The following is a 25,313-nucleotide window of genomic DNA, read 5'->3' as shown; positions in this document are numbered from 1 at the left end:
TATAATATAGATCATAAAATAATAAATTAGCCTTCTGAGAACATGGAGTAAGATTCAACATTCCTCCTTTCATCGGGGGTCTCAGAAAATACAACAGGTCCTCTCTCATCAGGCACCCAAATCTCCTTCCTCCCTCTGTTTCCTTCCTCCCTCTGTTATCTCTTTGAGGCACATGAATCCAAATGAGTTAGGAGAGGGAAAAGTTACAAAATGTTGTTTATTTAAATTTGCTGCTCATTGCCAGCAAGCTCCAAGTTGAATATGACTGAGCTGATAGGACAGACATCCCCCCCCCCCTCCCCCCATAAGCAGGGGATTTATAACAATGTTTTCCAAGAGATTTTCCAGCCCCTGAAAACTAGAGCAAGATAAATCTGGAGGTTTAAATCAAGCTCGTGCTGAAAAGTCCTATAAAACATCTGAAGAAAATTCAGAGTAAGCTCGATAAAAGTGGAAACAGCAAATTACTCCAGCTCTGTTGAGATGCAGGTGATGGAGAATGTATAATACAACATTTTTCTTACTGCTGTGGCAAAGCCCAGAGGAGAGAGTGCAGAGGGACAGGGATCCAGTATAAAACCATGAGCTGAGAAGGGACACAATTCTTCTTGCTTTTAAATGCCCCCATGTCAGGATTTTATCACGAGGTTGTTCTTCTTCTTGGCTCACTATCAAACAGGATTTCCTTCCCTGATTTTAGCTGCAAAACCACTCTCAAGACAGATGTCCTCTTCCTTTCCAGAGTTAAAGAAAACGATGCCTGGTTTTATTGAAACCAACCCAGAGTAGTGTTTATTATTGAAAATATACAGTTTTCTTGAACATCACATAAAAAGCCTGGTAGATACAACTGCTCTAGTTCAAAATGCTCAATAGATACCTTTGTGCAGCACGTAGCATTATCCTTGGAATACAAACATCCTCTTGCCATCCTTATTATCTTTACAGTGCTTCCCTTTTGTGTTTTTTAAACCCAGAAGAGCTGTCCTTCCCCACCCTAATGCTCTGAGCTGAAAACAAACCACTTTCCAAAGGCTTTCCACTTACTCTGTGCTGGAAGCGTGGGGCTAAGAGGAATGAGAGTATTTTGTAGAGCTACTCAGAGCTACTCCTGTCCTTTGAAAATCTGTGTAAGAGCAGGGCATGGTGCTCACCAGGCAAAGTGCCCTGTGTGGAACATCCAGCGATGCCCTGACAATTCCCAGTCTGTCCAAGAGAGAAATGGGGAAGGCAGGTAAATTCAGGCTTTTCACACCACATTTCAGATGCTCTTTTTCTTGCTGCCACAAGTTCTCAAATGACGGTTTTGCACAGAAGAAACTTTTTACAAAGAAAACAAGAAAGGGATGGGCTATTATACACCAAAACTGTTGAAATCAATTCAATTGGGAATCAATGTACAGGGTGAGATGGGCAGCGTGTTCAAAACAGTTTGCTCACCGCAATATGAAAGGGGGAATAAAAACAAAAAAAAATGAAAGGAAGGTGAAAAAAAAAAATATTATTCCTGCAAGTGTGCTGTTCTAGACTTTGCATTGTGAACTTCCAGAGGATGCAGTCAGGGTTGAACCTGTTCATTCTTTGAATCTGTTTGACCACCACCAACTCCAAGAGGCTTTTTCCTTGTTGCCTCCAAGCAGCATCGCGGATGTGGGAGACGAACCAAGACGGGCCCCTCACCGGAAAGAGATCAGTGGGGCCAAAGGAGCAGAGTTTGCAGGAAGGGGCTCTGGGGTGGGAGAGGAGACAGGAGAGCTCTGAAGGCCACGGGGTGGTGGTGGTGGTGGTGGTGGTGGGTGGTGTCCGTGGGCGCTCACACGGCCGCGGTCTGTTTGATGCTGTGGAAGCTGATGCGTGTGGGGGACGTGGGGATGGACATGGCCCGAGCCACGCGCACCCGCAGAGAGTGGTGGTCCTGCCAGCGGTGCCACCTCTTCCTGGCAGCAGAACGGACCTGGGGAGGAACACAGGGGACAACGTCAAGGCACAGTTTCAGGTGTAAAGGGATGCTGGACAGTGCTGGGACAAGCAAGTGAAAAACAGGAGAAAGGAACCCTAAACCTCAAACAGTGGGAGGGAAGGCTTGAAATTGCCACAGGTGACGCCTTAAGCTTTTAAAGGGGGGAAGTGATGCCTTAAGTTTTAGCTTTCATGTTTTCCAGATTCTGTACTGCACTGGTATCTAACTCTGAACTTCATATGAAGTGTTAGCAAGTTCTCCTCACAGCTCAGTCACACAAAACAATCCTTTTCCAGCCCCAGAACCAAGGCCACCACTTCAGCTTTGGGCCCAAAAAGTTCCAACAACAGCAAATTAAGGAGAGCAGTCATGGAGGATGGGGCTGCATAACCTGAAACTGTTACTGAACAATGAACCCCAATATGGAAAAGAACCAAAACTTATAAAAAGTTGAAAACTTGTGACTCAGCATCCATCTTGGGTCTATCTTGCATCCATCTTGGGTGGAGCCATGGCCAGGCTCTTGTGGAGCCCAAGGTGTATCCTTTGAAGGCCTTTTAATAAACCCCTACTTTATTCCTTTAACTCTAGCCTCTGTTCCAGGTCAGCCTCTCAAGGCATCACAGGGACTGATTCAGATGCCTGAACAGGAGCTTCTAATTCACTGATATTCTCTTGAGTACATGACTCAGGGAAAAAACATTTTTCACACCTCATATCTTGTATCTGGTATCTTAAATACCCCAGAGCATTTCCAACAGGTCTAAACATTCACAACTGAATTGAGCCCTCAGGATGGGTGGATCTTATGGATGGTGCATCCAAGGTCTGTCCAAGACCTGATGGAATTCTTGGAGAGCCCCATCCCAGGGGCCCCTGCTGCCCTTGGATGTGAAGAAGCACAGGGGATCTAGCCAAGCTCTGGCACACCTGATCCAGCCCTCTGAGCACCTCCAGCAGGCAGTGGAAGCTGCTCCACATCAGTAAAGGCCATCCTCAAGCAGGTGCTGACCGACAGGTCAGATGAACCTTGAATTTCAGTGTTTTTTTTGGTTTTTTTTTTTTTTTCATGGAGCATAGAGAGAGCCCAGGAACTCAGGCTCAAATATATACATATATATGCAAGAGAAAAAAAGGAGAAAGGAACCCTAAACCTCAAACACAGTGGGAGGGAAGGCTTGAAATACTCCTAAAATACACCAAATCCCTTCCAAATCCCTGGCAGGGGAGACTCAAAGTCAGAACCTGGCATGAAGCATTTGGACCAATTTCTGGATATTCTTGCTGATATCTGCTTACTGTAGAGAGGAAACCAATTAAAACCCCTAACCCAGGGAGATAAATAAGCCTACAAAATTAGGTGAGAGGAATCTGGGCCCAGCTTCCTGGAGAGTCCAAAGCCTGGACTGTTCATGACACTTGGAAAGGATGCTGATGTTCTGCTGCCAACCTGGAATCTGGTGAACTCTGGAAGAAGCACTGTTACATAAAACTTCTGTATCAAGCCAGGGTTTCCTTTACCAAAACCACTTTTTTTAAAGAGGGGTTATAAATAATGTAATATAGACATTACACCTCAACTATTGACCTACAGGTTCCTGACCAAGAGGGAACCAATCAGTGTGTGGTCAAGGGGGATGATTCATCTCCTTCTAAAGCAGGTGTCCAAAACACACCAGATATTTGTGGTCAGATGAAAAATACCTATTTCCTTTAATTGGTTATAAAATGAGTCTAGACAACAAGCTCTGTTGAAGATGTCTGGATTATAAATTTAGGTAAGTTCAGACAATATTGAGATCTAACAATGGGTATTTTTTTAGTCTTCATAATGTACTTATTTTCCTTGCATCCCCCAAAAGTAAAGGGTTGTTTTAAGCCCCATTTTACCACGGACTAGGGGAACTTTGGGTATTATCAGCAGTGATGCTGTTGTGGAGGAGACCTCAAAGGCATCAGCTGCCATGGCAACTGCCCAAGGCCTGGGAGGAGCTTTCAGAGCTTGTGAAGCCCATGCTGGCACAGGTTCTCAGCTCTCAAGGTCAATCCAAGCCACCCTGGGCATGTCTGTCACCACCACTGGCACTGCAGGGGAAGTGGAGTAGAAAAAAAAATTGCCCAAAGATGAAGAATCACTGCTTTTGTTCATTTCTTTGAAAGCTTGGGGACTGTCTGCAGGAGCTCTGTGAGGTCTACTCAAAACACAAGGAACACACAGAGTCTCCAGCCCCACTTCAGAGCAGCTCAAATGTCCTTCCTTAGGGTGCTCAGCGGAGTTGAAGAGCTCCAGGATTGGAGGTGTTTCCAACCCACACCACACCCAGTCAGTTTTAGGTGCCCCAGATGAACAGGGTGAAGGCCCCGGGGTTAAACCATAGAGAAGTTCTCAAGGAGGACACAGAAAAGGGCAAACTGCTGTCCTCCTCTTGGATGGTTTCACTTTTCCCATTTCTGGGTGGGTTTTCAGAGCCCTGGGCTGTAGCACTGCCTGTGAGAAACTGTGAGCAAGCCATCCCTTCCCAGCACAGCTTTGTCCCTGGAATATTGCAGGTTTATGAGTACCAGCCTGGAAAACACTTTTGCAGTTGTCTCTTTGGTGCCTTTTCAGAGGAATCCTCAACCTGGAAATGTGGCTTTTCTATCAGAGCCCTTCTAGAGGCAGAGATTGGGCAAATCAGAGCAGAGGATTTCTTTGGCTGTGTTCTCAGCTACCTGTGATCTCTGCTACATGGTTAGCATGGTGGGTTTAGGTCATAGCTTGGACTCAGTCATCTCAGAGGTCTTTTCCAACCTAATTGATGCTGTGCTTCTGTGATTTAAGGCAAGCAGCTGCAGATTTTTAAGGTAAGATGAGGAGAAAGCCACTCTGGGTTTCTTGTGATTTTGAATCAATGATTTGTTTCAATATAAATAATAATGTTTTTTACACTTAGTAGGGGTGAGACAGAACCTAATGAAACAAAGAATGAGAGGGAATAGAACTGGAGAAAGAGAAAACACCCAGTAAAAGGGGAAATAAAGGCAGCACTGCCAGGAAGAGCATGAATGATTTGGAGATGAGAATGAGAACAATGTGGTTAAACAACAGTGCAGAGGATTTCTGGAAGAGAATCTCCTTATGGAGCAGTAGCTTCAACAGCTCTCCACCAGTTCCATGATGGGGTTTGGTCAGGTTCTAAAATGAGTTCAATGACACAGTTATGTGAAAGAGCAGAGTCAGGACAGATGGACTCAGTCACAAACTGCAGCAGCCTGGGCTGCTGACCATCATGCCCTTCTCCCCAGACTGACCTCCCTGGCTCACTGAACCCTCCTGGGAAAGCAGGAGGAACACTGGAAAGCTGTGCCATGGAGTTGTACTTGGGAATTCACTATTGGCAAACCCACCATGGTTCCACCTGCAGTGGCAGAGGGATCCTTGGCCCTGATTCTGGATGGGAGGGAGGATACAAAGCACACCCAGAGGCAAATCCATGTGCAGAGTCCGTGCAAGGGGGGAGGCACCTCCCCTGACAGATTCACACCTTATCTTGGCCAATCATCACAGAATCACTGAATGCTTTGGGTGGAAGAGACTTCAAAGTTCATTTTTTTCCCACCCTCTGCCATGAACAGGAAGAGTTTCCACTGGACCAGGTTGTTCAAAGCCCCATCCAATTATTGGATCCATTATTTATGCTTCCAGTACAGACAGTGGAGAAACAGAGACAATCTCTCTGAGGATGGCACTCAGACATGTGGAATTGAACACTCTTTGCTCCTCTGGGTACAAACCCAGCCTAAATGAATGCTTAAACCAGACAAGTGGTTTAAGTAACACATGAAGGGTCAGACCACTGTCATGGGAAATGTCATGTCACTGTCCCCTGAAGACCTGAGATGCAGAGGGAAGTTGCTTCTTGAATGCTCCTTTCTCCCCAGATGTCACCAATGCTGAGATTTTAAAATTTTCCTCCTTTCTTCTGCAGAAATTTTGTGAGTTGTTTTTGGGTTTTTTTGTGTGTGTGTTTGGCTTTTTTTGGGTTTTTTTGGGTGGGTTTGGTTTGTTGTGGTTGTTGTTGTGGGCTTTCTTTTCCTGAGGAACCAGTGTGAAGAGATACTTACTCAGCCAGTGAAGCCAGATTAGATTTATCATTTGTGCTTCAAGCCAACCAAGTCAAAAAGAGCCACCTGGAGATAAAGATGTGAGTCTAAACAAGCAGTTGGCTTTTGTGATATGGTTTGAGACAGGATACAAAAATAAAAAAAACCCAAAAGTGCTGTCTTGTACAGCTGGAGCCATTCCTAATGGACTGGGCACATGGGAATGAGCTCTGCACTTTCAAGGGTGAGGGCAAAGCATTTTTTAATGACAGAATAATTAACTGCAATTAGTATGTGACCAGAGTGCAAGCAGAGAAGGTTAAGGTCAAATTTATGTCCTGTACTTTAGAAAAGAAAAAAAATGGCTGTGGCTAAAGACACCAAAAAAAAGCTATAGTACAGTGGAAGAGCAAAAGAAAAAGAGAATGCAAAATATCAACTATCAAACATGGTTGTTAATCTCTGTAAGAGCAGCCTCCTCTGTTTAATTAAGCATTTCTAGAGTCAGGACCATGTCCCAGAGTCAGCATTAGCACATTCATGACCTGAAAGTGCCAGCATTGGCCTGTGACATCCCAAGGATGCTCTGGGCTGTCATCAGTGGCTAAAGCTCCACAAGGAGTCCTGGGAACACAAATTATCAGCCTCACCTCTGTGAGCTCTAGTTGCTTGAAAGGACCAAAATTTCCCCTTCTCTGAGCACAGAGCTGGCTGCCTGTGTTGACCCTTGGTCTGTCTTTTCCAAATAGGTCCTTTTTCAGAATTACCCTTTTCAGCTCTTTCTGCTTGGTGTACAGTGAACAATCCCAGTTTCTGAGCTGTGGTCCAGTCAGGTTTGCCAGCATTATTTGTGCTTCAGAGTGTGAGCACTGCTTTGGAACAGTCAAGAAAAAGAATTTGGATAAGGGATGAAAGGAAATCAGTGGGTGACTTTTTCTCTTCTGACTGGATCACCTAACCAAGGGACTTGTCAAACTTTTAGATCATATTAAATAAAAAATACTGTTAAAAACCTTTCTTCCTCCTCCTCCACAGCAGAATGACAAAAAGAATGAAAGAGATGGACAGAAGGATGAAAACATTTAGAGAAGGTTTTCTGTTGACAAAATAGACACCAACTTTGTGCTGCTATTACCTGTGCTAGACACTGGCCTCTGGCTAAGTTCTTGCAGCCATCAACTGCAAGAAACTGCAAGAAACTGCAAGAAACTGCAAAAAATTGCATTTCAACTAGAAATGAGCTGAGGAAACAGCCTTGAGTAACACTAAAATTCAGATTTTGGAAGAAATGTCTTATATCATTAGGAGAGAAGAAGTTCTGATTCACCTACACAGATCAAAGGGGCAGATTCACCTGGGGCTTTTGGATGTAATAATACTAAAATATACTAAAATATATTCTATATATATATAAATATACTAAATATAATATATATTATATTATTTACTATATAATAAATAGATTAAATAGTAGATATTGAATATATTTTAAATTATATTTATACAATTATTTATTTTTATCTATAATAATATACTAAAATATAATAGTTATTATAATAGTAAGAAGAGTAGGAATAGATGAGCTGCCAGAGCAATGGAAGCTGGAATTAAGGCTATTGGGATGTCACCATCCTCTGTCCCCAGGTGACATCCCTCACCTGGAAGTGTTCACAAGTAAGGGCCAGAAGGACATCAAGAACTCTCTTTTTAGAACCCTAATTGCTGAAAATTGTAACCTTTCTATACTAACAAACATTAACTCCCAAAAGAACACTACATTTAACCTAAAGCCACAGAGAAAACTTCCAAAATTATATAATAAAACTAAAATTGTAAGTGTATAGTTTAAATAAAAAGTACATAATATCACATAATAAAAAATTTAAAGTTTAAAATTTTAAAATATGATATCATATATAAAACAAAATAAAAGTTTTAACACAAAAACTAATCCTTCTTCTTCACCTTCTTCTTTATGAGTTTAAGTAGTATTATATAATTAAATAAAAAAAATCCACATGACAAACCACGAGTAATTAATTATGAAGTTAAAAATAAAAACAATTTAAATATATTTTCTTAATTAAACAATTTATCCTTAAAATGCCCTATTAAAAAAAAAGACTCAGCTCAATTTTTATTAAAGTGCTATAGAACTCACTGCCTATAAAACTACAATATAAATAAAAACTAACAGACATCTAAATCCAAACAAAAATACCATCTCACACATTGAATCCCAACCAAATATATACATATCTATCTATATCTATATATATATAGATATATATCTATATATATCTATATCTATAAACATATATATATATATATATATCTCAACACTCTCTGTCTGTAGACTAGTCACAGAATCACAGAATGGTTTGGGTTGGGAGGGACCTTAAAAATCATCTCATTCCACCCCTGCCATGGCAGGGACACCTCCCACCATCCCAGGCTGCTCCAAGCCCTGCCCAGCCTGGCCTTGGGCACTGCCAGGGATCCAGGGGCAGCCCCAGCTGCTCTGGGCACCCTGTGCCAGGTTCCCATCCTCACAGGGAGAATTTCTTCCTCACATCTCATCTGTATATTCATGGTGTTCAGTAGTCTGTGACTGATTAAGTTCTTGCTCTGCTCAAATGTCACTCTTTATTCAGAAATCCTGATAAGAAGGCCAATTAATTAAATGAGTAAGGTTTAGATCTCGATGGGCTTTAAAAAAGACTGATTTTACAACTTCCACCTATATTTAAGCACTTTCTTTTGCTGTGTTCCAGAACATTCTGCTGCAGTTGGAGGTGACTGGAGAATAACTTGGGACTTTAATTCTGCAGATTATGGAAGGCTGATGAATTTTGAATGGATGTTTTTGCAAATTACAGATGAACAAGAGGAACTTTTAAGCAATATCCAGACCAGCAAAATGGATCTTTAAATTTCGAGGCACTGATCTCACTGTGCCAGACATTAATTTTCATGAGATTTTTGAAGTCCTGGCCTCTCCCTGTAAAGACTCAGTAAGGCCCAAGGTATTGGCAACACCTCATCAAAAGAAGACAATTAAATAGGTCTCATTTGAGTGAATCACTGCCCATTAATGAAGCTGAAGGTGAGAAGCTCAGCTGGTTCTGTGCATGTATCAGATGTTTAAGATTTGAGGGGGGGAAAACCCATCCATTACTTAACAGAACTTAAATAAAAGTAAGGTGATGCCTTAAATGGTCCTTTGAAAGTTTTCCAAATGTTCAGGGTTTTCCTCAGGGAGGAGGGATGGCAAATGCTGTATTTAATAGCAAATGCTGTGAAGCAGCTGTTGGTCAAACCTGTGCAGGTCCTTGGAAGGATTAAGCACAGAAAGATTTGAAGGAAAGAACCAGAGTGGCCTCAGCACAGAGACCCCTGGGCTGACAGAGCTGTGGATCTCCAGGTGAGGAGTTCTGATTCTCCCAGGGAGACAGGAGGGTCTTTATCCATGTTTTGTAAATCAACCACATCACTGAGCAACTGCAGCTGTGCAAGGCTCCCACAGACCCAACCCCTCAGGCCAAGGGTGCTCATGTTACCATCACACAAAATACTGAACCGAACATCCCCCTAAAGATGCCATTATCAGGATTGAATCCTCCTGAGCTCAGGAAGGGATGTAGTCAAAACAACCTGCAAGGCTCAAAGGAAACAAAAACAAAGCTTGGGCACAATGTTGGGTTTTGTTTCAACAGGTACCCTATATCACACCGCTAAAAGGGAATTAAACTTAGACCTCTAGCCCACCTCCATATTGGTATTTATTTATTGAAAGATTTTAAGGAATGCTTAATACACATCCTTTGGGCTTGGGATGAATAATGTGGAGCCTGCCTGGGCTGGTGGACAGGGGGTGAGTAACCATTGCAGGGCTGACTCAGAGCTGGCACTTCTAATGAACAGCCTCCCAGGATGATCTGATCAAAGGAAGCCACTCTGAGCTTAACAGATTTTGAGAGACAGATGATGCTTGGCTAAAGGGTCAACAGAAAAAAAATTAAACATATTTATCTTTGTCTTGCCCCTTGTTGTGAGAATAATTTACAGTGGCATCTGATCTATTCCTCTCTGATGATGTTTTCTCTCCAAGCCAGCTAATTGCATTTTAAATGTCAATTCATGGATGAGTAGAGATATTGGTCAGAGAGTACTGAGTCTGAGTCCTGAGCTAAGAATTCAGGCTCTAAAAGGATGTTTTCAGACTCAGGTCTGGCTGGTTATGTATCCATCCAGGATATGGACAGAAATGAAGGATAGAACTCATGAATTATAGAATAATTAAGGTTGAAGGGACATCAGAAGGCTTCTGGTCCTGTGCCATGATCAGAGCCCATCCAGCACAGTGGCTTTATCCAGTTTTGAAATTATGTCAGGGTTTTATCAAGTCATTTTGAGCACAAAAAAAGACAGGGATCTTAAAACACCTTTGAGCCTCTCTTCCAGTGCTTAAACAGCCTCACTCTTTTATTTTTTCCTTCCCTGTTTAATTTTGCCTTGCTGCCTTCATTCAGCTTCAGAGTGGAGCCTGCTCTTCCCCGAGCAGCCCCTCATCAAGCACCATCCCTTTGTAGATGTGGGTTGTTCTCAAACACTGTCACCTCCATTCCCAAGCTCCTGCTCTGGGATGGCTGTGCTGGGATCTCCCAGCATGGCTGGAAAGGTTTGCAAGGATCACTGAACTCTCTGAGGGATCTGGTGGCAATTGGAAATTGCATGAAACTCCCAGTAGCAAGGATAAGTGATCTCTGGAGCAGGGATTCTTACTCCTCTGTTATCCTCTGGTTTCCATCATCACTGCTGAGGTAGCAGGAGTGGAGCCAGCCCTCTCTGGAATATGAAACACTTTAAATGCACTCTTTGCCTCTCTCTGAAATACTTTAGTTTGTCTCAGGAGAAAACCATCACTGTCAAGAAGGTCTGGCTGAAAGGTAGAGACACCACCAGAAAGGGAACTGGATGGAGGATCCCTCTTCCTTTAAAAAACTTTGTCTGGGATGAGTCAAAGGTAGAAGAGGAATGCTGGGAGTGCTGTGCCCACCTTCCCCTGTGGATACTGACAGTTTGGTCAGAGACAGAAACTTTTTTTTCCTGCGATAAACTTTCCCAGGAATTATTCTGGGGAGTTTTAAGAAGGCTGAGAGAAAGAATCAAAACACTCTTGCAGCTGGTGTTTAGGGCAGTTGTTTTCTCACAAGATGTTCACCAAAGGATGTTTCCTAAATTAACCAATCATGTCAGGGGTGTTAAGAACCACTCAGGTTCTGGGTGAATGATGCTGGTTATAAATATTGTGAGATTGTAATGAAGGAGCCTTTGGCCTCTGGGAATGTTTGGAGTCAAGTGTCACCTTTGTTCCTGTTCCTGACTCAAAGGTGACACGCCCCTGAGCAGAAGGTGCTCACTAAAGAACTGAAAGGAAAAACTGACCTGCAGTGAAAAGGGTCCAGCAGGATCTGTGTGGGAATTCATTCCCCCAGCCCATTTTTACACCATTCACAGAGTCACTGCATGGCCTGGCTTGGAAGGAACATTAAACCTCATCCCATCCTACCCCTGCCATGGCAGGGACACCTTCCACTGTCCCAGGGTGCTCCAAGCCCTGTCCAGCCTGGCCTTGGGCACTGCCAGGGATCCAGGGGCAGCCCCAGCTGCTCTGGGCACCCTGTGCCAGGGCTGCCCACCCTCACAGGGAAGAATTTCCTCCTAATACCCAATCTAAACCTGCCCTCTTTCAGTTTGAAGCCATTCTCCCTTGTCCTCTCACTACATGCTCTTCTAGTAAACTCTATCTTTGCTTCAAAAATCTCCATCCTAAACCCTTTTTTTTTTAAATCCAGTGTTATCTGAAATTAAATTCAGTCTTGTGATCTGTGAGTTGACTGAGAAAATTTTGAGGAGCATCTTGGTTTTTTTGCAGTCATTGAAACAGAAGTTCACAAGCTGCATTCACTCTTCTGAAGTGGCATTCAACATAAATGCATACAGATTTTTCATTATGCCAATTTTCCTAACACCTCAATTTCTCAGAAGCCTTTCATTGTCAATTTTCTTGGAAGTCCAGAGATGCTCTTTTCTACTTGGATTAAATGCAATTTGCATATTTTGCCCTCTAGTGTTTCTCTTTGTCCAAAAAAGGTAATTTTTCCCATAAAATCTCTAAACAAATTAATGAGTCAAGTGCCAAGGGCCCCTTGTGCCCACCCATGGCACACACACTTCATTCAAAACAGCTTCAGACCTTTTCAGAAGCAATAAAACATAAAAAGCTGCAAACTTCTAATCTAAACTGCTTCTCCACAATGGATTCACTGCAACAATTTGTCTACAAGGCTTGGAAAGAGGGAGGGAACAGAGCTGGGGAAGGGTCTGGAGCACAAATCTGATGAGGAGCAGCTGAGGGAGCTGGGAAAGGGGCTTAGCCTGGAGAAAAGGGGGATCAGGAGGGACCTTGTGGCTCTGCACAGCTCCTGACAGGAGGGGACACCTGGGGGGGACTGGGCTCTGCTCCCAACTCAGAAAACACAGGACAAGAGGAAATGGCCTCAAATTGCAGCAGGGAAGATTTAGATTGGATATTTGGAAGAATTTCTTCACTGAAAGGGTGGTCAGGCACTGAAAGGGGCTGGCAGACAAAGTGGTGGGATCCCCATCCCTGTAAGTGTTCAAAAGCTCTGGATGGGGACATGGCCTGGTGGGGGCTTGGCAGTGTGTGGTGAATGGTTGAATCAATTATCTCAGATTGGTTCTGTGATTTACTGATTTTTTTATCTTCAGCTGAGGGGCCTGACAGCCTCTCTCAGCACAGCCAAGAAAGCCAGTCCAGGAGCTGTGTGAAGCACTGTGTTCTGTGGAAATGAGGGCAGGGAAAGTGGCTGCATGCCCAGGTCAAATGTCCTCTCAAAAATGAAGGAAATAAACTCATCTTGTTAGAAATTCTTTGCATGGACTGAAATTTAAAGCTTCACTTTTTCCCTCCAGTGCTGCCACATTTGTGAGACCAAATCACTGAAAATCAGGACATTTTATGGTGGTTACCAAGGTGTCATTTTTGGTTGGATCTCGAGGTATGTTTGTTTAAATCAATGGAAGTTACAGAGGAAAACTCTCAGCAGATTCATTTTCCAAACTTCACAGACAGAACTCTGACAAAGGGACAGAAACTTCACAGAATAGAATCCCAGAATCCCAAAATATATCAGCTTGGAAGGGATCCATATGGATCATCCAGTCCAACCCTTGCCAACTCTCTAGGCAAACTCTTCTTTGGAGCAGCCTCTCACATCCTGAGTGTTTTTAAGATGCTGATTTTGATTTTTAACCCAGTTTTAGTTGTAAAGAGGTTTTGAAGCTCCACAGACTGCCCTGCTCAGATATTGTGGGAACTGGACTGGACTGAGGGGTACAGCATAAAGGTACCAGAGCCAGCAGAGTTTTCCTCTTTATTTTTCAGTTCATGCAGGTTTGTCAGGACACATGGTTCCATTTTCTGTGACTCTATCAAAATGCAGCCTTAAGTAATATTTCTGCCTTTTCTTCAGATTCCAGGAACTGCTATTAAAGCTTTCCCTGTACCCAAACCAAGTGATTTTCACATCAGATTGAGAAATAGTCCCAACATTTACTAAATCTCACTGCAAAATCTCTGTGTGTACTTAAAGCAGTAAAATCATTGCACAATTTCCTCTCCTCATAAGGGACTGGGGTTAATTGTAGCCTTTCTTTATTCTGAGAACATTAAAATCCAGCACAACTGTGCAAAGGCTGCATCCAATTCCAGCCCTGACAGGGAAGGAATTTTGCAGGGGTCCCTCAGTGGCTGCTGAAAACAAATTCACCTCTGTTCCTTTAGTTCCTGTTATTCTCCTTCTTCCTCAAAAATACTTCCTGATGAGAAAACTCAGTGAAATCACACACTGAGCCTCAGGAAAAAACCCAAATCAGGGTTTTTAATGTGGTTTCCTAGGGAGTAGAACATCCCTACAGCCATTCTTTCACACCTGAGGAACCCACAATGGTGTTTCTTCTCTCTTCCACTAAATGCAGCAGCTTTTAGTCCAGGAGCAAAAGGAAAGACATAAATTGTGAAGGGACAAGTCTCCCAGACATGAAGCACTCATTGAAGATCTTATGAAGGGACTTTTGGGGTTTTTTTGAGGGGTATCTAAAATTTTTGAGCTCTACTACAGACAGCTACTGGCAGTTTGTAAGTACCCAGCAGGATGTGTACCAAACACAGGATGGGATGGATGGAGCTGAGATCACAGCATTATTAAACTGATGGATTTTCCAGGCTTTCTGCTTGTGTCATCATTCAGAGCAAGCCTGGCACTGGGGGGGATGAGCAAGCTGATAAAGACCTTTACCTGCATTTAAAGAACCCAGCTCTGCTGTAACTGCAAAACCTGAAGCATTTGAAACCTTCTGAGACAGCAAGTTATCAACCCATCCACCACAGACACAGGAACACTGAAGAGATATCTCACTGAGGAGATACTAACAAGGCTTCAGTGATTTCTATGAAGCTTTCAGGCTTCTCACAGGTTATTTTTTCCCTTTTGGAGCAAAATCTGGTACCTCATGGGGATTGAGTGGCATTGCCTTCATCACCACTTCTAGTAGGGATGCCTGGCTGGGAGCAGCTCAGCTTTTAAAACAGCATACTGTGAAATGCAAATTTGTGTTCTGGACAATGTGATTACACACCCAGAAAGCTCTGAAAATTCTCTCAGTTTGCTGCTTCCTTCAGTGCTGTGTAAAACTGAGGCTGGAACAGGACAGGAGATTTTTATCCTGTAAAAGCTTTATGATAGCCCCAAAACCACCCCATTCTCACAGTACATTAAGACAAGCCCAAAGTTTTTTCACAGTTTTGAAATAGACAATATTTAATATTTGAGAGGTTTGGACTTGTGTTTCACCTTAAAGAAGCAGAGAGTTGCCATGGTTTAGTCAGTCAAGTGGAAGTTGCACATTAGATGTCAAAAAATGCTACAGGGAAGATTTCCCTCCCAAATTCAGCTTCTGTGGGTGCCCCCATGGCAGAAGGGTGTCTGGGCAGGCAGTGGGGAGCCAGCCCAGGCTGGAGCTGCTCAGGTGAGCAGATGGAGGTGCCTGTTGTAAACAAAGCTGATGAAAAGCTTAAAAAGCAAAAAGGTTGTATTGTCTGGTTTGAATTACTGACACAGAGCCACCTGAGAAGCCCCACTGGATCCCACCTGGCTTTCCCACTTCCCAGTCAGGTGAGTGTGGCATTCACATTCTCTAATAAAATCCCTTTGCCCAGGAGTTTTCTCCTGGGAAGCTGAGAAGCCTCAGAGAAAAGCAAAACAATTTTTATCTCATTTGCTTCTCCTGTGTTGTGCTCATGTGGAATGTGTTTGGAGGTTGTTTCATTGGATTCTGCTGGGAGTTGTTTTCACTCTCTGGCCAATTAGGGCTAAACTGTGTCAGGACTCTGGAAAGAGTCAGGAGTTTTCATTATTATCTTTTTAGCCTTCTGTAAGTACCTTTCTGTATTCTTTAGTATAGTTTAGTTTAGTATTCTTCAATATAATACAGTATCATAAAATAATAAATTAGCCTTCTGAGAACATGGAGTCAGAGTCATCATTCCTCTCCTGCCACAGGGCACCCTGCAAATAGAATGGATGAGAATCTTCTCCAGATCCTGGATCAGCTGGTAAGAGCCAGGGGGATGCCTCAGATCCTCTGCAGCCTCCCCAGCAGCACCAGATATCTGAGTTTAGGGAAATGAATCAACATCCTAAGCTGGGTGTCTCAACCTTGGACTGACTCCCTCAGAAGTACCTACTCCCAGGGTGATACAGCTGGAAAATCAGGTCTGGAATCAGTCCAGATTTCCCAGTAGATTGCTCTCAAGGCCTAGAAGGGCATGAGGTGAATCACCCTCCTTTGACAGGCTTAATTATGTCTGAACTCATCAGAGCTACAGGAGATGGGATGCTGGCTCATGGCTTTGGACAGACAGCTTCAGAGTGGTCTAGGGAAGGGGAAGTTTGGATATTTCTCCCAGTAAAAAGAGCTGAAAGATTGCCAGAACAGGCAGAAGAGTGAAAACCTGCTGTGAACAGCCAACAGCTCCAAGCCTGAGTGCCACAAAATGGAAGTGGGGTGACAGAAAGTCCTGACTGGCTGTGAGATCAGATGGCCTGGGTTCCAGCCCCTGATGGTCACTGGGACACCAGGGGAAAAAGGAAAAAAACACTTTAAAAAGCCTGGTATATGCAGGAAGATTCTCCTTCTGTTTGAACAGTGCAGACCTGATGAATTGGACAAGTAGATCACAGAATATCCCAAGGTGAAAGGGACCCACAAGAATCATTGAGTCCAACTTCTGCACAGACACCCCAACAAGCCCAGCCTGTGCTCATCCAGAGGGGACAGCGAGGCTGGAGAGGGGCTGGGAACACAAACCCTGAGAGGAGCCCTGAGGGAGCTGGGAGTGCTCAGCCTGGAGAAAAGGAGACTCAGGGGTGCCCCCATCCCTCTGACAGCTCCTGAAAGGTGCCTGTGCTCAGCTGGGGCTGGGCTCTGTCTGCAGCAGCACTGACACACCCAGAGCTCACAGCCTCCAGCTGCACCCAGGGAAATACAGGCTGGAGAGCAGGGAAAAGTTTTCCCAGAAAGGGTGATAAAGTTCTGGAATGGCTGCCCGGGGAGGTGGTGGAGTCCCCATCCCTGGGTGTGTGTGACAAAGCCTGGATGTGGCACTGGGTGCCAGGGCTGAGTTGAGGTGTGGAGCTGGGTTGGACTGGATGCTCTTGAAGGTCTCTGCCAACGTGGTCATTTTGGGAATTCTGTGCATCTCTGGGAGTGTTGTCCAAACACTCCTGGAGTTCTGGCAGCCTTGGGAATGTTCTCATTCCCTGGGGAGCCTGGCCAGTGCCTTTCCCTGATACCCAACCCAAACCTCCCCTGACACAGCCTGAGGTTAATGCAGCTCTACAGGCACCTGTGTGTTGGAGGAAGATATAAACTCCCTGGTTTTTAAGAGGCAAATGGAATGGTGACAATTTATGGAAGGAAAGTTGGAAAGAGAACAGAGAAATCTGCTGCCAGGATATAAAACTGGAATGTGCTTAATTCAGAAAACTGAGCTGCTTCTTGTTAGCATTACCTCAGAATTAATGAGGAAGAGGGAAAGATACTAATGTAAAATAAAACAAAAGAAATATAATAAAAACAAAATAAATTTGTAAAATTAAAATATTTAAACTAAGATACTGCTGCTTTAAAGCCATGCTCATTCTTTCTCATAGCCCACAATGAAATTAAGAAGCAGCACAAACAAATTTTATACCAACACAGCAGGAATAATGAAGTATGGAATTGATTTCTGCAGAGACTAAAATTTTAGTTTTACAAAGATGACACATTTTAATGCAGGTAAATGAGTCACTGACAATATAAGCAGGGGAAAGATTTAAATCTCTCACACTTTGGGGTGGAAGTCAAACACTGAGGGATATTAGTGAAGCATTTCTTGCTTGAGTAGCAGTACCTCATATTAATTCTGGTTTAATCTGTTTTCAGCCCTCTTTTCTGAATGCAACAGGCACTGATCACTCAGAGACAGTGACCCACATGGACAAACTCCCTCAGATCAGCATGGCACTATAAAAATGGGTCACCTGCAGCATATCCTTAACCAGAGTCCAGCTCAGAAGTAATTAGCTATGCCCAGAAATCATATTTTTAATTAATGAGAAACTTCTTTGAAGTCTTAAGATGAAGAACAGAAAATTTATAATCTGACAAAACTTCTTTCCCTCTGCCCTGATCTCACAGGTAATAGTCTGAAATTGATAAAGTTTTGAGGACAAAGGCTGGGAAATTCAGGTGCACATTAAGAGCCTTCCACAAGAGACTGGTGGGACTGGGACCCCCTGTAAAAACATCTCAGGTCTCTGTCATCAGGCCCCCAAACCAATTCCACCTCCCAGGGGGGAATTACTTACCTCACCATTCAAGAAGCAGTAAAATACTGACACAAAGAAACCCTGGAAAGGAGAGAAAGCAGGCAATTATCAGGTGACCATTTGACCACTGTCACTGAGAGGGGATTGTCCCTGCAGCTGGGCTAAAACATCTCTACAGCATCCAGTCCCCCCCAGAGCTGTCCCATCCTCTGGGGGGGGACAGGCCAGGCACTCACAGAGGTTCTCAAATGGCTTTAGATGGTCCCAAGAGGGCAAGTGCATCATCAGATTGCTTAAATTCACCTGAGCTCAAAGGCTCTGGGCAATCTGCTGACAGCAGTGACTGCAAAGCTGGAATTCCTGGGAGTGGAATTCTGCCCATCTTGGTTTCAGGGCTGTAATTATTATCACCATTAACCACCAGAGCCATTAACCAGTCACCAGAGACTCCCTGTGCTTTCTTTCTTACACACATCTTCACAGAACTGAAGAGCAATGCAGCATTTCTTTGAGACACTGAGCAACAGCAGATAAAAAATAAAGTCCATTTTAGGGAGTGAAAAATGTGGAATTACTTTGCAGGTAAAGGCTAACTTCCTTCCTTGTCAGGTTAAAAGGGACATTTTTTTATTTTGGATACTGAGCTGTGAGTTCTGGTGGGATGCAATCAGTAAGAACAGTAGCCCAACCCTAGATTTGGCTTGCCAGCTGCATGTTTGTGTTGATATCCAGGGTATCAGAGCACTTGCTCCTGCACACAGGAGGTAAAAACATCAATGTCAAACAAATTCCCACCCTGGTTCAGGAGGTAAAGCTGCAGGACACACCTGGGCAGAAAGGAGTGGCCAAAGAGCCTTCAGGGTGTTCAGTTGCTTTTGGGTTTGTGTCAGATTCACAGAGCTGGGGCAATTGCTCACATTCCACTGCCTTTTCCATCCTGCCAGAGCTCCAGTTAATCCAGGGCAGGGAGGAGATGGGGCTGATGGCTCAGAACAGGCTGGGCAACACAGCTCAAGTGTGTCTGAAACACTGTCCCTTTCCCCTCAGTGAAACTCCCACCAAAAGTTTGTTCAGTGATCCATCCCTTGAAACATGAATGATCTTTGAAGGCAAAATATTGGGAATTTCTCTGAAAGCAGCTGGTTAATGTCTTCTTGTCTTTCTTTCTTTTTAACCATCTGGTTCTAAAGTTACACTCACCATGTCTTTTTTTTTTTTTCTGAATCAGAGAAAATAGTTAAAATAAATTCCTAACATCCCTTAAAAAATCACCACATTACATAACTTCAGATATTAATTAATGTTGGGCTGTTGGCTGCACAGAGCAGCACATCATTATTGCCTTAACAAGGAACATCTTTTTACTCCCTTTTCTCCTTTTCTGGGTGCAATGAGGAACTAAAGGTGAGACTGATGGATTAAATAAACAAAAACTTGTCTGGAGACTCTTACAACCCAAATAGAGCAGCAAGTCCAACAGGTAGGAGCTGTTTCCCTTTGGTTTAGCAACACTGAGTCCAAGTCTCAGCCCAGTGTGTGCCCTGGGAAGACAGAGGCACCTCATCCTCTCTCAGGCAGGTGGAATGAAACACCTTCTCTCTCTCTGTTATTTTATGTGAGGAGGTGAAGCCAGTGCTGAGTTAAGGGAGATGAATCCCTCCAGTCCACACCTGAGAGGATTTCCCACCCCAAATGACACTCTTGTACAGGTATCATTCATGTGTGAGCTAAGCTGAGCTATTTGCTGAGGGATGCAGGACTGCAGGCAGCTCTTCCAAATGCAGTTTATTCCATCCCAGATGTCACAGCAGTCCAGGGTGGTGGGTGACAGAGCTGTGCCCACAGCTGTCAGCTCCAGCTGCAGGCAGGCCTGGAGACCCTTTGGTTTGGTTACAGTGCATTCTGTACTTTTCTTTGCTGAGCACCTTAATGCAGCAGAACCAATCTATACCTTAACTTTTACCTATAGCCTATCATACCTACTGTAATTACCATATTCATGGTACTGTTCTCCAGTCACTCACAGTCAGTACATTACAGTTCAAGCTAGAAGGTGTTTTTCAGTTTTCTTGCAGTGGAAAATTCTGAGACTTTTTTCTACTTGCCACATTTGCTGACTTGTTTGCCTGTGGAATCTTTCTACTTGGTAAAAACATCTTCTTCTTTGAGGTGGGTTCATCCTTTGCTCTGAGCCATACAAACCCCTTCTAACTCACACACCCTTTGCCTCCTTGGTTATCCACTAAGACTGGCTCAGCAATTCTTTTCTTCTATATCAAAACTTGCTTCCATCTCTATTCCTTCTTCAGATTCTACATTCAAAAATCTCTCTGCCAAGCACACATAGCTGTGAGACTTTCTTGTCAAACTTTCATCCTTCCCAACAATTTGCAACTGTAATTTCTATCACAGACTTCATTGCCTGAAGTTTCATGGCTGAAAAGCAGCGAGGACAGAGCTGTATAGAGGATAGAGCTTTCAGCTGACAGAGCTGTAAGCCTGCTCTCTTACCTGAAAAGACTGAAGGAAGGAATTGAAATAGATGAAAACAATCTGGGAAATGTCATCCTCGCCAGGGTTGACAAAGAAAAGCATGTAGGTGATGCCAAGCAGGGGCAGGAGAACCAACGTGGCCTTGACTGCCTTCCTGTGGGCAGGGAAGAGAAAACAAATGAACTGTCACTGTCAGATTTTCTGAAAATCCCCTTGCCCAGGATTCTTCTCCCGGGAAGCTGAGAAGCCTCAGAGGAAAAGGAAAACAACATTATCTCATTTACTTCTCCTGTGCTTTGCTGTTTTGGAGATTGTTCACCCACAGGTGGTTGTTTGATTGGATTTATGTGAATTGTTTTAACTTAATGACCAATCAGGGCCAGGCTGTGTCAGGACTCTGGAAGCAGTCAGGAGTTTTCATTACTGTATTTTAGCCTTCTGTCTGTATCCTTTCTGTATTCTTTAAGTACAGTTTTAGTATAGTATTCTTTAATATGGTATTATAAAATAATAAATTAGCCTCCTGAGAACATGGAGTCAGATTCATCCTTCCTCCCAATGATGGGGGACCTACCACATGAACACAGGGAAGAACAACCATGGAAAGGAGGAGCATGGAAGGAGTGCCACCCTCCCTGCTGAGCAGTCCTGTCAACCTGGGGAAGTGTCCCAGGACACTTCTGCTGCTCCCCCCACACTCTGAACTCCAGGGGGTGAATGTGAACCTTATTTTTATCCCTCTCTTTCCTCTCTCTTCTTCCTTTTCTCTCCTACCAGTGAGGCTTGAAGCCTTGGGATCCTCTGCAGGTTTGCTGAGTGATTTCTGACACCTCACAGTGATGTGATCAGCACCCAGCTCAGCTGAGCTCTGTGCCCATCATTTGATGTTGTCTGCAGTGTAAACACTTTCTGCAACCCAACTCGACTGCTCAGGGCTGTCTTAGGAACCACAAATCACAAAGCAGGTGGTGAAAGAGTGATCATCAATAATCATCAGTGATTAACAGAATTATTAGGGGCTAATCCTTATTATTGGTGCTGTACCAGCATCTTGGGGTGTCAGCTGAGAGCAGCATTTCATTGTATGAACAGAAAGGCTGAAATTTGGCTAAGTCTGTATAAATCCCTGAACAATGCCATAAAAGGTAGATAAAGACAGTCAGGGGAGCACAAAACCAGTGTCAGGATGAAGTGACAGCCTTAAGGAACAACTGCCACACTATTTAATATCTGCTTAGCAAAGGGTTGCTCTGCTTTAGAGCATCAAAGCTTTGCTGGAATTCTAAAGGTTTCCATTTAGGCTGTGGAAAAGACGATTCCCTCAGAGAGGCTGCAAGGATAAGATCACCATCATCTGTTCAAGAACAATGGCAGGTGCTGTAGATTGACTCACTCTGAAGTCTCTAATGCCTCCCTGCAAGCTGCAGAAGGGATAAAAACGTACTGAGATTTGAATCAGGGCTTTTTCAGGCCAGTTTTAGTTTTATGGCATGAGATTTGAGCAAGAAAAGGAGTGTTTTTCCCTTCATTTCTCAGGAAATGTGCAGAGGAGGGTCTGAACTTCAGACCACTGCATGAACTCCACTAACAAAACCCTGACAGGAGCAAAAGGAAGGAATCAGGCAAAACAACAAAGCCCAATACTGCAGCAAAACTGCCTCCAAAGTGCAGCCTGATTTGAGGACATCAAGATGCAACTCAGCTTGATATGCTGAGATTTCATCCAGAAATGAGTTGGGGTGACTGATCTCACTCCACAAAACCTGTGCCATTTCCTACTGCAAGGACCTGTTAGTCCCTAAGTCCCCCAAATATCTCCCAAGATACTGCAGATGACAAGAGGAGGGCACTCAGCATCTCCTGGTGTCTGAGAATTTGCTTTTAGGCTCTTAAGGCTGATCCAAGCCCACACTGGAGTCTGAAGGGGCCAAGCCACTTTCCCTCCTGGCTTTTCCTTCCTGCCATCCCAGTGCTTGTGGGGTTCTGCTGGGTATGGGAACTGATTTCCCTGAGAGGCCAAACCCAAATGAAGGCACTGATTAGCTGAGGATCAGTTCTGTGATGCAAGCCACTGAGTGGTTACCCTAATTCTGGCACCAGCTGAAAGGAAGGGGCACAGTCACCCCTCATTCCCCTCCCCTACATTTGAAATGGAGCATTAAATACCTGTATGCACACATCAATCACAGAATCCCAGGATGGTTTGGGCTGGAAGGTTAAAGATCATCCAGTGCCACCCCCTGCCATGGCAGGGACACCTTCCACCATCCCAGGGTGCTCCAAGCCCCATCCAGCCTGGCCTTGGGCACTGCCAGGGATCCAGGGGCAGCCCCAGCTGCTCTGAGCACCCTGTGCCAGGCTCCCACCCTCACAAGAGAGAATTTCTTCCCAACATCCATCCAAACCTGCTCTCTATCAGTTTGAAGCCATTCCCTGTGACCTGTCACTCCAGACCCTTGTCAATGGTCTCTCTCCACCCTCTTCAGGCCAAAATTCTGTCACCCCAAAGCCTTTTCCAGGCTCAGCAATCCCAACCATCCTCTCCCCACTGCTCCATCCCTGGGATCATCCTGGTGCCTCCTCTGGACTGGCTCCAGCAGCTCCAGGTCCTTCCAGCACTTTCTCCAGGAACACTTGTGTATGTACAGAAATGGAGAAATCTGTCCTCACCCGAGACCAAATCCCTCAGATTTCATGGAAAGGAGGGGATTCTCTGTGTGTTGGGGCCTGAAGTGAAATGGAGTGGACAGAAAAAATGCAGGCAGGCTTTTCTGGAGAGCCTGCACAGATAAATCCTGTGGGCCTAATTTATGAGCTCCACCAACAGTGGCACCTGGAAAGACAAAGATGGGACAAGGACAGGACAATCAAGGCAGAAATCACAAGCTGGCTTACCTGTACTGGATTGTTTCTGAGGTGGTTGAAGCTCTCAGCTTTGTCATTAAAATCCTAACTATGTTAAATAGAAATACAAAATTGATCTGGAAAAGAAGGGAGAGAGAGGGAAAAAAATGCAAGCAGTCAGTAAAAGAATGGCTTACAGGCTGTGATACACCTTAAAAAGCACATTTTATAGTTTCAGTCTGACTGAAAACAGCCTCTTGGCTTTACCACTGATTGCAACAGACTCAGAAGTTTACTAGAAGTACCAGATTACACAGCAAACATCCAGCAGCTCTTAATGCTTCCAAAACAGCAGTGAAAATGGAGTACCTCATTATTGCCCAAAAAAAGGCTTATTTTTACTGCCTTTTCTCCTTTTCTGGGTGCAATGAGGAACTAAAGGTGGGATTGATGGATTTGCCACTCCCCTTTTCAATTTGCTGAGCTGGCTAATTGTTATTTGTGCTGCAGCCTCACCACTGAGATTTGATATTTGCTCTAATTACTGTGGTAGCATCTGCTGGCAACTTTCTTGCACAGTGCAAACAGGAGATTAAAAAACCCCAACAAACTGAAGAGAAGACTGATTTTTAGACTGTGATCAGTGGAAGGATTTGGCTCTCAGGAGCAGGTTTGGAGCTGCTTTCAGAGCATAAAGCAGGGCAGCTTACAAGAAATGGGTCTGTCCCAGAGTTGTCAGAACTACACAAATGCTGAGGTCCCAGCACAGCCTGGGAGAAAATATTTACCTCACACACAATCCCAGGGGCTCCTGGCATTTTTCAGCCCCTGAATGGAACAATTCTGTGATTGACATCTGAATATTTACAAACACCCCAGCAGAGCTTCCAACTGAAAGGTGTTCTGAAAATATGCTCCTTTCCCCCTGTGCTATGGGGTGTACTTCAATATTTACATATCTTGGCATCCATCACAGCATTCCCTGTGGCTCCTGCTGATGGCTCAGAACAAATGGAGCAATAAAACACCTGAGCAGACTCTGGGAGACTGGCAGCACTGGGAATGGTGTAAACACCCCATGTGAGACACAGAAATGCTGTTCTAGGAGTTAACACGGCGTTTTTGGAAATTAATTCCTCAGCAGAGCAGGGCCCTGGGGAATACAAGAAGTAAACAAAGCACTGCAGCTGGTGTGTTTGTTCTTCTCAGATTTGGTTTTTGTCATATTAAGAGCTTGATACTGGTTCATGCTTTATTTATCAGAGACAAAAGCAGCTCCTTATCCGTGGTTTGAGTTGGATCTTAAACTCCTCACACTGGTGACTGCCCTGTTCTTCAGTAACACAAAGAGAGATGTTCAGGCAGACTCTGCCCAGCAGCAGGTGAATGGAGGAGACCTTCACCCACAGAATGAAAACTTTCCTCTCTGCAATTCTGCTGCTGAATCTTGAGGTTCTCCATCAGCTCAGAGCCATGCTTGGGTTATTTCTACCAAGGATGCAAAAAAGGCACCAATCCAAAATGTTTTGTGATTGTAATGAAAAGTGCCAGACTGAATTACAGACTCCAAGGTGAGAGCAAATTCCAAATATCAGTGGGACTGATCACTGATGGCATTATAGTGATGAACTGGGCTGAGGAAGGCATTTCAAGTTTCATGAGTCCTGCTTCAATGTGACAGCATCCTGCCATCTGAACTGGAAATTCAAATTGCCACAGCCTGCATCAGAAAATGAGGGATTCTGGCCTTTTGTGAAATTCATTTGCAGAGGCGTGATTCATCAGTCCAGAAGAATTGCTAGCTGAAAATTCTGGGAGTTCTTTCACCAGAAGCACTCTCATTCCATAAAAGTCTGGTTTAATTCTCCCAGTTCAGCTGCCCAAGCCCAGAGCAGAGCAGCACCTGAGGCACCCCTGAGTCCCTGAAGTCTGTGAGTGGCACTGGCACATGTGACACAAAGCTGGTCAGAGAC

General features: G+C 44.1%; 1 protein-coding gene across 1 annotated transcript in view; it reads right to left on the bottom strand.

Annotated features, from left to right (window-relative positions):
• Positions 1-298: 298 nt before the first annotated feature.
• The window catches only part of CRHR2 (corticotropin releasing hormone receptor 2), a 104,730-nt gene continuing 79,715 nt past the window's right edge, over positions 299-25,313 (bottom strand). Inside the window, exons 9-12 of the mRNA XM_009085770.4 lie at positions 23,392-23,477; positions 20,515-20,650; positions 18,043-18,084; positions 299-1,954 (exon numbers count right to left, since the gene is read on the bottom strand). Coding sequence (XP_009084018.1) covers positions 1,814-1,954; positions 18,043-18,084; positions 20,515-20,650; positions 23,392-23,477 — 405 coding nt within the window. The 3' untranslated portion in view covers positions 299-1,813. The remainder of the gene's footprint in view (positions 1,955-18,042; positions 18,085-20,514; positions 20,651-23,391; positions 23,478-25,313) is intronic.

Source organism: Serinus canaria, chromosome 2, assembly GCF_022539315.1.
Source record: "Serinus canaria isolate serCan28SL12 chromosome 2, serCan2020, whole genome shotgun sequence".
In the NCBI taxonomy this organism is placed as follows: Eukaryota; Metazoa; Chordata; class Aves; order Passeriformes; family Fringillidae; genus Serinus; species Serinus canaria.
Note: the sequence above shows the minus strand (reverse complement) of the source record. Positions and strands in the feature narration are given on the sequence as shown.